Source organism: Drosophila persimilis, unplaced genomic scaffold (genome assembly GCF_003286085.1).
Source record: "Drosophila persimilis strain 14011-0111.01,24,50 unplaced genomic scaffold, DperRS2 tig00000000-arrow-pilon, whole genome shotgun sequence".
NCBI classification, from domain to species: domain Eukaryota; kingdom Metazoa; phylum Arthropoda; class Insecta; order Diptera; family Drosophilidae; genus Drosophila; species Drosophila persimilis.
Window position 1 is genome coordinate 18,707,324 of NW_020825288.1, and position 10,805 is coordinate 18,718,128.

Genomic DNA, 10,805 nt, shown 5'->3' on the forward strand with positions numbered 1-10,805 from the left:
AATTTAGAACACTTTTTCTTTGATGATATTTTACGTGTATTTAGGGACGAACCTATTTAATAAAAAAAAAAACCTAAATAAATATCGATAGCTGAGACAAGTAACGAAATTGATAACAAGCTAAGAATGTGTTCAATAGCAGATAAAACGTGGAGTGGTAGGAATTTCGGACAGATGTGAAACAGCTGACAATAAAAATAACGAAGTTCTAGTCTGAATTCTGAAATTTTACAAGTTGAGATGAATGAATTGCCGATTTTATTGTCTATACAAGAACTAAAAATATCTGTACTCAGAACAGAAAAAAATATGTTTATTCTCCTTTTTAAATTTATTATATATTAATAATTAGAGTATCGATTACTATATAAGTAAATTCGTATTAATACTAGAAAAACAATCATTGGTATTTCGCGTCACAAGAAGAAAATCAGTCATATTCAATCTTTCGCTGTAGAACAAGCAGGGCAGGCACAACAAATATGGAAGGAGGCCAGCGATCAAGCGTAATAGGCTCTGCACACTGAGCCCATCCCGGGGGAATGGTGGGATTTTTTGACAGATGTGAAACTCCGTTTCACACTGGCACCATCCACCATAGGTCAAAAACAGCTGATAACAATAGCAAGTGCATTAAATACGCGGAAGATTTATTAATTTTTGGTTCTTATACTAGATGATGAAGATGTAGCAATTATTTCGGCCGTGGTTAACAGCAAAATATGCGAACAGCCCGATAGCAGCATTAGTTCTGGTGATTTTAATCAGTCAGCGGAACAGATACGATCTGCAATCGCAAAATATTGTGTATTGAGGTCGTCGACCATCTTTTCCTGCCTCTTTTAATGTTCTTCCTGTGAAGTTCCTTCTGCGATTCGAGTCGCTCTTTGGCGATCTCTTGTCAGAAAAGGTGCTGGAGCTACAAAATCCGTCCAGATCCAACTCGATAATGTCCGAAAAAATGTATTATTAAAGAATAAATTATGCATAACATAAAGCATTTAAAGAGCATAGAAATATTTGTTCTATGTTGTCAGTCGTCTGCCATTTATTCGCCACACACTTGCAACTTCAGCCTGGCAGACTCGGCCATGCCGCATTTAATCTCATCGCCAGCCTTGAATGCATCCGAGCTATTGGGCATGATTGTTGTTGTTTTTTGTTAATTTTGTCGCAATCATTATTTACGTTTTCGCAGTGAATACCATTTTTTCGTTGTGAACGAAAATTATTCAGAGTTGCACTTGAAAACCATTGGCTAACTATCGCATAGAAACGTGCGGTTTAGGAACATCCAAAATGGATGGTGGACTAACTGGGAAATTTTCGGAACGGCAAAACGTTACGGAGATTTTTATACAGATGTGAAACCGCGATACTGGCATCACCATCTAATAATCATCACAAATAAAGTTGATGACACGAACAATAACGAAGTTTTTTTGGTGAAATAGCGCCACAAAGCAAAAAACAGGAGGAGCACCAAGAAACAAAAACGAGAGATACTCGAGCAATTGCGAGCAACCAAGGCCAAACCAACTTTCAAACAGAGTCCAAAGAGTAACGTTTATTGTAAATATATATACATATGTATAGTTTGAATATAGCCAATAAAATTGCCAATTTATTCTGTTTAATTTGTAAAATATCTAAATTCAGGCAAAAGCTTTGTCATTATTATTGTTATCAGCTGTTTTTTGATGGAGTGTAGATATTGGGCGGTGCAAGTGGGAATCGAGGTTTCACATCTGGCGAAAAATCCTAGCGTTCTCCGTAGATGTATTGTGTGGCAGAATGCTAATAGGAACATCCTAGATGTCCAAAATTCATGCCCCCGGTGAATACTTTCGGACCATGCCAGAAATGGATGGTTGATGGTGCCCTGTGGGAATATGCTATTATGCATATTTCAGATGGATGGTAAAATAACAGAAATAAGCTATTGCTAAATTTTCTGGTGAAAAAAAATTTGTTTTTGATTTCTTTCCCGCAGGTATGTATTGGCGGCGCTTCGTCTGTTCAACGTTTTCCTTAAGAGCCACAGTAAAAGCCGCCACAATGAATACTTTTATTCTTGCTCTCATAAAAAATATACTTTACCTGCAAAATAATTGACATTTCTGCTTGCATATTTTACCTTTTTAAAAATTGTTCGCTGATGTGGACATAAACAATTTTTGTAATACGATTTTTGTTAATGGAATAATCTAAAGTAAAGAAAACGCTGTAGTCGGAGGCCTTTAATGTTTCAATCAAAATATACCAGAACGCATGTAATAATCGGTATTATCCCCTTCCACCAAAAATATTATGGTATTTGTCAACATGAATACGAGCAGACCGGTATCTGTTGATATACACGTGCTGTTTTTCGCTAAGTGCCGTGAATTATCTCAAACTACTCGCTCAGTATTTACAGTCCCATCTGAAATTAGAGCCTCTGATTTACTAGACAAAATCGTTATTCAATTTGGCCTAACGACCATACGGCATAATTTGATTATAGCTCATAACGAATCGTTCATCGAAAATTTAAATGACAGTATATTTTTGAAAGACGGTGACGAATTAGCTGTAATACCGCCTCTAAGTGGAGGCTAAGCCAGTCGAAATGAACCACATTAAATTGATTGACTGCCCAATCGACGTCACTTATGCAATAAATTTAATAAGTGATCCGAGTTGCGGAGCCTCTTCAATTTTTATAGGAACCACACGGGATAGCTTTCAAGGAAAAAAAGTAAGATTTTGAACTGAAACACGTGCCGTGGACATATGTACATGTATGGTCAAGTAAATTTGTATGTAATTCTAACGTTACAGGTGGTATCATTGGCATATGAAGCATACGAAAATATGGCCCTTAAAGAAATGGATAAAATATGCTCAGACCTCCGTGCAACTTGGCCCGACTTAAAACACATTTTAATATATCACCGATTAGGAACAGTTCCCGAAAACGAGGCAAGCGTAGTTATAGCGGCTTCAGCCCCACATCGTTCCGCAGCCTTGAAAGCAGTTACATTTGCTATAGACCAACTAAAATCGCGTGTACCCATATGGAAAAAAGAATTATACGAAGGTAACCACGATGCTGAATGGAAAGAAAATTCCGAGTCAATCAGGCCTAGTAAGACATAAAAAATAACGTTAATCCAGATTATAAATAAAATATAAATATTATATTTCTTGTTATGTAATTTACAGAAAAATCTTTAAGTAGTTTTAATTATTCTGTTTGTAAAGTCGATGAGTCGCGCGTCGTATCTCGAAATTTAGTCCAAATTAGAGCTAATGACTGCGAGCTAAAAAATCGTGTAGAATGTTTTTTTAAAAGAAAGAGAGCAGAAATAAATTCCTGTAATGTAATAGACTTCAAGCAGTCAAATTTAAGCTCTAATATTAATTCCGACACAGAAGTAGACGTTTCTTGCGCTAGAACTCAAAGTACGATTTCAAAACAGGAACAGTCGAATTGTCATTTGAAAGGTGTGTATCAATTGCTAATTTTCATGTAATTAAGTACATGAATGTATATGAAATCATTTTATCGCAGTGCGGCGTGCTACAAATCGTTGTGGACCACAACAGATGCAGTTCCGGCCCAAATACAAACATGAACTAAGTAGGCTAACGACATCACGTGTTAGCACTAATGAAGTAGGAGAATCGTTACAAAATTCACGTTTACATTCAATTGAAACATACATGGGCTTGACCAGCAAAAACAATGAAAATATTATTAATCGTATTAAAAATGTTGAGAACAGAATTTTACTATTGGAGTCCACCTCGCCAGAATACCAGCATTTTGTAAGTAACATGATAATCCTTAACAATTTTGATGTTTCCTTATCGAGCTTATTTTATTATTTTAAGTTCGAGCAGTCGTGTATGGATCAACCGGAGAAAAAAATAAAAACAAATAAAACTTACTCCGCCCATGAGCTGCGTGTATACATCCATAGAAAAAATAAGGAATGTCCCTAAAACTTGATAAAAATAAATACAGATTTTGGATTAAATTATATTACTGCACATATTAACCCATCCATTTTGTTTTGTAAACATATTTACCACGCCCGTGACATGTTACCCTGTTATAGTATTTTTCTTTTTTTGAGTCAACTGAAATTTGAAGCTAAGGAAGTACCAGCAATAGTAATTGATCCATTGCAATGCATTGGCAGTAATCAATGATTATAATCACTGAAGTGAGAGGCATAATAATAAAGAAAACTTTGTTAACTATAGCCACCAGACCTTTTCATTGGGATCATCCAAAGGTGAGCTAAGGCATTAAGGTACGATGACTGTTAAAGGAATTTAGTCAGTTCAACTTTGTTGTTCTGGAACCATTTCACCATTAAAGAGTGATTGGGGTCACTAACTTGCTGAAACTCCCCTTTAATGGCATCCACACAAATTATTCTTAGTTTCATCTCACTACAACACATTTTTCCAATTTGCAACTGAAAAATATTTGTTTTCTGTTTTTATCGACATCGGGATCTCTGATGTTTCGTTCTTCCGCGTGCATGTGGTTATTTTTTGTAGTGAATCGCAGAAAACACTTAAACATTTTAATATTGTAGCTATATAAGAAATTCGCCAGGTTCTGATTTTCCCTTTCACAAAAGTTTTCCGACTTACTTCTGAAATCATATAAATTGCTGTTCCCGTCTTCACAGTATGCAAGATTTCTTCGTTTTCAAACCGAAAACATTTTCCTCAACGAAATGAAAAGTAAACGGCTCTTTATACAACGATTTTATACATTAACATAAATTTTACACCATTACCAGGGCAATTTATCTTGTACCTTCTTTATACAAATTTATTCTTAACCTATCTTCAAATTTGGCTCGGAAATAATTGGTCGTTGTAACAACACTTTTCGTTTTCGTAAAAACAGCTGATTTAGTCCGATTAGGTTATCAGAACGTTGGCAAGAAATACATTTTTTCGCATAACAACACAGATTGTTCCCATAACATGCGCGTAACAGAACATCTGGGTAAGGACAGCTGTTTCCCTCCAAATTAATTCAAAATGTCTGTTAAGCTATTAAGCGTTTTTAATAACTGTTGCAACTTATCGCGTATTTACATATGGGTCGAACGATTGATGCGAGGATTACTCCAATAGCTGCAACGATTAGCTCAAGACTGCCCATGCAAGGGCTGACGGGCTAAATGGCCGGGCCCTATGCAGCAAGCTTAGACGCGAGCGAGAGCGTGGGATAGCCCGAGAGCGTTAGAGCTGCTCGGGGACGCTGTACGAGAGATTGCGATATAAGGAGACGAAAGAATTCCGCTGCATACGCATATGCGGTAGCAAACGATCTTTGCATTGAGGGCATTGGAAACGACAACACCAAAATGCATTTCCTTTGGGCCGCACCACTGGCAATAATTTAAAATATTTAAGCTGCTTGACCCGACATCCTCCCCCCGTTGGAAGCCTGACTTTCAACAGCATCTTTAAGGGGCAGCAGGCACAGCTTGTTGACGGCGCGCTTGGTGATTCCAGATGACGTCTTCAGCACAGCAACTCGGGAAACGCCATCTCGTCCAGGCAAAAACTCGACCACTCTCGCCAGTGGCCACTTCATGGGAGGAAGATTCTCATCCTTGACAAGAACCAAATCTGCGACTGATAAACTAGGCTTCGCAGTGCGCCACTTTGAGCGCTGCTGCAGTGACGTTATGTACTCCTCCTTCCACCGGGACCAAAAGAGCTGCTGCAGGTACGAAACGCGCTGCTAGCCGTCCATGCGATCGAAGTTTAGCTGCGCGACGTCAGGCTCAGCGAACGAAGCAGGAGGCCCACCATTCAAGAAATGCGCTGGAGTTAGAACATCTAGACCGGCAGGGCTCTCTGAAATTAAAACTAAAGGTCTTGAATTAATCACTGCCGTGATGTGGTACAACAGCGTCCGCAGCTCGTCAAATCCAAGAACCGAGTTGTCTACGGTGAGGTAGAAATTGCGAGCCGGCAAACTCAACCGTAGTGTTTCCTCCAGCCAAGGGAGAATGAAACGGCATGCGGCCGCTACTCTAAGCCATTTCCCTCATAATCGCCGCCTTCAGCGAGCTGGCAAGTGACTCAAAAATGCCACACAAACCACTGTGAATTTCGCTTCGATCCAATTCCTCAAGCTCGCCGTGAAACATCTCAAATTTGCCGATCAACTTCTCGACTTGCTCTTGCTTTACCACGAGCATGTAGTAGTCATAGTCAGGAGACACACGTACAAGAACCAGTACTGAGAACAGCACTAGCAAGGATAGAAAATATGCAAAATTCCCGACCCCTGACTTGCGTGTCGTTGGAGAGTCCAGAAGCCGACGAACTTACACCGAATCACTTTCTGCAGCAAAGGGCGACAGCAACGCATAGGAATTACGCTTTGTAAGAGTACACAAAGTGCAATTTTTCTTTAGTCGGTATTCAAAAAATAAACTTAAAATTAAATAAATCATAATTTTAAATTTAGAGTAATGAAAAGAATAACAAGCGTTCTTTTATTATATAAATCAACTAAAGTTATTTCAAAAATTTTAACTATTCTCAATAGTTCATTTAAATGAGTAAAAAAAAAATCGAAATTGTAAAAATATGTGGTTTAAACTAAGGAATACGAATAAGCGTGGATGTCGGGTATAAAACTTCAAAGATATCGCCTGATAGTCTAAAGGTTATTCATTATCCGTAGATGCCCAACTGTTGTTTTTGGTGCATTGTTGAAAATTTATCTTCTCGGGATTTATTTTAAGACAGATTAGGAAATTCAATCTCATCGTCAACTTTCAAAGGTTTTTGACCAGGACGACGTTTTTCTCCAACTTTATTTGTTCCAACCCTTTCAAAGCCATTGCCAGAAGCGGATACAGGTCGAGAGGCTCCGCGTTGTGGGCCACGGAAGTCCACTCTGCGTGCATCTTTAAAATTATATTTAATATCAACAACGTGCTGAAGACGGCCGACTCGTTGAGGATACATCGATGGGTCGTATTCAAAATTATCTTCACTGTTTATTTCCCTTTTCTTGCTTAAAATAATCATATTTTTCCATTCAGAGTTATCAGCGCCTTCCCCAGCCTTTCGTAAATTAAAATTAGGCTTGACACGTTTGTCTCTTAAGGCTTTCCATTCATCAAGCGTCATTTGCTTTAACTCATCCGCCTCCAGAGTGTTTACAGGGTCGGCCAATTGTTCAGTGCCAGAGTCGTCTTTGTCTTCAAGCAGTGGCAAGTTGCCCGTTTTAATCTCCTCAATGTCTTGTTTTGGAGATCCCCAATTATGAGCACCAGCACCCTCGCGCTTATCCACTGACTTTATACCTAAAAAAAATTATAAAAAATGAATTTTGTCAATTAATAATTCATTTTTTAAACTCTTATCAAATGATCATTGAATATATATTTATATATCTTTAAAAACTCTTCCAAATAGGGAGGGAGAATGATCCTTCCGACGGCCAGGATGTTATCCATTTGTATTTCTAAGTCAATGTCAAAATAATAGGTACACAAAGGTTATGAAAAATGATTGTTAACTGATTATTAATTTTTTTGGTGCCTGATTAGGATCTACTACTTAATATCCGCTGTATCCACCTTAATTTTTTTGCCACCTTTATAATTATTTTTGGCATACTTTTAATAAGCATCTACGGCTACGTGCAGTCTCCTCACGCACGAATTGTTCGAGCAAAATGCAAATAGGAGATGGCAGCAAACCGTTTCCTGTAAAGTCTCAAGATTGATATGGCCATATCGATCGAAGAAGCGCTCAGCAGAGCTGTATAGACTCAGCGGAGCACAGTGCTCTGCAGTTACTCGAGCCATCACGGGACACTGGCAGATCGGCACTCATGCCTCTAGACTGTCAGTCCCTCATCACGATTTCTTCAGGAGTTGTCGCGACGAGGAAGAGGAGGAATCTCCCCTTCTCGGCTATCGCCTTAACCTAACCTAAACTAATACCATACCACAGTTTTTGGAACCATACAACACCAACACCATGCTCGCTTTTAAGTAAAGGGATATTAGGATTAATAGTAGGGTGGTAGTTGTTTTTATGTTCAGGTGCCAACAATTTTTTGAAATAGGGCGATATTAATGCAAAAGGCAAAGACGTCAAAAGTCACTTATCGCGGAAAACGAATACGATGATTTCCACATAACGACCCCCATCTTGGCGATACGATTTTGGAAAATCGAGTATGTAAGGCTATTATTAATAATTCTGCGCTCACGGCTTTCAAGTTACCTTTAAAATTAATGGTTACCACAAAAGTGTGTGAGTGCACGGGCCAAACAATTCAAATGCAATTGATACGGTAATATTAATCCAGCGCTCAAATTTCTGATGTCTAGGCGTCAATTTCATCCCGGATTTACTGGAAATAGGCAGTCCCCATCCAAAGTTTTTTCAAACCCAAATTCCATTCTAGTAAATCCTCTAGAAACTAAACAAATCTCTGTATTTTCTAATCCTCAATCCCAAGGTACGAACGGTTAAAATGTAACAATATTTATATATTGCAAATAGAAGTCTAGAAGGGGAAATAATTTGCAAATTATAGAACTGTCCCTTGAGAAGTCCCATTCAAAGTGATATTTGATATATTTGTAATCTTTGAAATTATATAGATCGAAAACAAACATACTTTAAATATGATATTTCATTAGAAACGATAGAAAAACTATGACAAATCGACAAATAGCTTAATTTGTATCTTTATCCCAGTCCCTCCCTCTCTCTCAACTCCCTCACAGGACGAGAAATGGTGTGCGTGAGAGAGAGAGAGGGAGAGAGAGAATGAGTAGGCGCGTGAACGGAGTTGCGGAGCCCCTGCAATTTCATTTTTTCCCTCTGGCTATAATGATCTGATCCGATCCAGATTCGGCACAAGTCTCCGAGTCTCTGAAAATTTTTAATCAGACAGACAGACAAAACTATATCGACTCGGGTGTTGACGCTGTTCAATAATATATGTACCTTATAAAGTCGGGAAGGCTTTCTTCTGGCTGCTACACACATCCACCAGAAAACTAATGTATCCATATACTCTCAAATATAGGTTATTTGTATAACTTTAAATGAGTATTTTATGATATTCTTGCTTTTTTAAACTCAACAGCAATTGGGCAACTTCCTTGCAATCAGTCTGGATAGTCTGTTGCAGCCGTACTGACTTCGTCTTGAATTTTCCTGTCTTCAACTGACATACATATGTACGTATGTATATAGTATTGATCTGATTCTGTAACACTCGTCGGGAACTTACGTTTCTCTCTATCGTAGTATCATATTTCACAATACATATGTACTTGGATTCCACAGGAGTGTGGTTACCAAAATTGGTTGCTCTAGCTCTTATAGTCTCTGAGATCTAGGCGTTCATTTTTGGCATTAGGCAAAGCCGAGAGACAAAGCGAGAAAAATTAAATTGTTTTCTTCATTCTGGGTATACTAATGATACGATCTGGTTCAGATTCAGCCGTCTAAAATATATAATCATTCTCTTTGATTCTGCGTTTTTGGTTTTCTCGTATTGTAGATGCCACAGATGTTCGTCCTTGGTGAGGGCAGAAGGACAGACCGGGCTCAATCGACTCGGCTGATCAAGAATATATATACCTTATGGGGTCGGAAACTCTTCCTTCTGGACGTTAAACACATCCATTTTCACCACAAATCTAATATACCCTTATACTCATTTTGAGTATGGGTATAATGACCGAAACCATTTTTTTGTTAGAATATTTTTGACCGCCGAAATCGGATTTCAATCCCCACGAAGCCTCAGATATTACTTTTAAATATACCAAACGGCACAATGTATTTTTACCAACCAATGTTACAGATGTGTACATGAGCGGCAGCGAAGCAGCACAACAATATCTTATGAACTGCGCATTGGACACTGCCGGCCCTTTTCTCAGAACTATTTAACTTCAGAGTGAAAAACTGGAGTTTCTTTGAGAATATTTAAAAAACTTTAAACAAATTTAATAACTTTCTATTATTTTAGCATTATTCTCGTAATACAAGTGGCAGCCGTCGCACACGCAACTTGGAATGCTGATCAGAAAAATCATAGCAATGAGAATAATTGTTTTGCTATCAGAATATTTGTTCGACCTACAAGTAAATACCGAGATTAAAGTTTAAAAAAACGACTTTTAGAGACAATCAAACATTAGGACAACATTTTTTGGTGCTACCCAATTTTGGCGGTAAGAAAAATTCGAAATTAGTTTTCTGTAAGTCAAAAAAAAACCAATTTTTAGATTTCGTGCAAATAAATAAAAACTAATAGCTACATACATTAAAAAAAAAATGTATTTACCGGTTTTGCCGGATCCTGACTGACGATCAAATTCACGCTTTGCATATTTTTCTCCGGTACGGAAACGTTGTGGTCCTCTATTATCACGATCCTTAAATTGACGTTGGGGAATATCGTTGCCAAAATCTACTCCACCAAAACGATTATTTTCATTCGAGGGAATGTGCACAATGTTTTTAGTATCACTTAATCCTTTATTTTCCTTTTTGGTAACATTTCCTACGACTCGTTTTACAATTTTTTCTGTTTTACCAATATTGTTATTGTTTCCTGTCATTGGCTTATTTTCCTTTTCCGGTTTATTTAAGACTGTTTTTTTAATCTGTTTCTTATTGCTAAGGCCGACATTCATTTTTATAGAGATAGCTGTTGCGACATCCTCGTCATATGTTGACAATAGTTCATAACGATTATATCCTGAATTGTCCATATTTTAAAAAGA

The 10,805-nt window shown here is 37.8% G+C and overlaps 3 protein-coding genes across 3 annotated transcripts; 2 read left to right on the plus strand and 1 right to left on the minus strand.

Annotated features, from left to right (window-relative positions):
* The first annotated feature begins 2,325 nt into the window (after window positions 1-2,325).
* Window positions 2,326-2,616, plus strand: LOC113565960 (molybdopterin synthase sulfur carrier subunit). Its single transcript, XM_026989391.1, has one exon. It carries the CDS (start codon window positions 2,326-2,328, stop codon window positions 2,599-2,601), a length of 276 nt encoding a protein of 91 aa, XP_026845192.1. The 3' UTR covers window positions 2,602-2,616.
* Window positions 2,604-4,042, plus strand: LOC6591577 (molybdopterin synthase catalytic subunit). The gene is made up of 5 exons (XM_002016719.2): window positions 2,604-2,740; window positions 2,824-3,130; window positions 3,208-3,489; window positions 3,557-3,813; window positions 3,880-4,042. The coding sequence occupies exons 1-5, from the start codon at window positions 2,612-2,614 to the stop codon at window positions 3,988-3,990; spliced, it is 1,086 nt and encodes a 361-aa protein (XP_002016755.1). The 5' UTR covers window positions 2,604-2,611; the 3' UTR covers window positions 3,991-4,042.
* A 2,508-nt stretch (window positions 4,043-6,550) lies between these two features.
* LOC6591421 (plasminogen activator inhibitor 1 RNA-binding protein) lies at window positions 6,551-10,753 on the minus strand. Its single transcript, XM_002016720.2, has 2 exons — window positions 10,364-10,753; window positions 6,551-7,346 (listed from the first exon to the last, which is right to left on the minus strand). The coding sequence occupies exons 1-2, from the start codon at window positions 10,713-10,715 to the stop codon at window positions 6,775-6,777; spliced, it is 924 nt and encodes a 307-aa protein (XP_002016756.2). The 5' UTR covers window positions 10,716-10,753; the 3' UTR covers window positions 6,551-6,774.
* Between the last annotated feature and the right edge of the window lie 52 nt (window positions 10,754-10,805).

Coding starts and splice junctions, on each gene's coding strand:
- LOC113565960 (XM_026989391.1), top strand. CDS start 2,326: ATGAATACGAGCAGACCGGTATCTGTTGATATACACGTGCTGTTTTTC.
- LOC6591577 (XM_002016719.2), top strand. CDS start 2,612: ATGAACCACATTAAATTGATTGACTGCCCAATCGACGTCACTTATGCA. Junction 2,741..2,823: donor ATAGCTTTCAAGGAAAAAAA/GTAAGATTTTGA, acceptor CTAACGTTACAG/GTGGTATCATTGGCATATGA. Junction 3,814..3,879: donor CGCCAGAATACCAGCATTTT/GTAAGTAACATG, acceptor TATTATTTTAAG/TTCGAGCAGTCGTGTATGGA.
- LOC6591421 (XM_002016720.2), bottom strand. CDS start 10,715: ATGAATGTCGGCCTTAGCAATAAGAAACAGATTAAAAAAACAGTCTTA. Junction 7,347..10,363: donor GTCAGGATCCGGCAAAACCG/GTAAATACATTT, acceptor AATTTTTTTTAG/GTATAAAGTCAGTGGATAAG.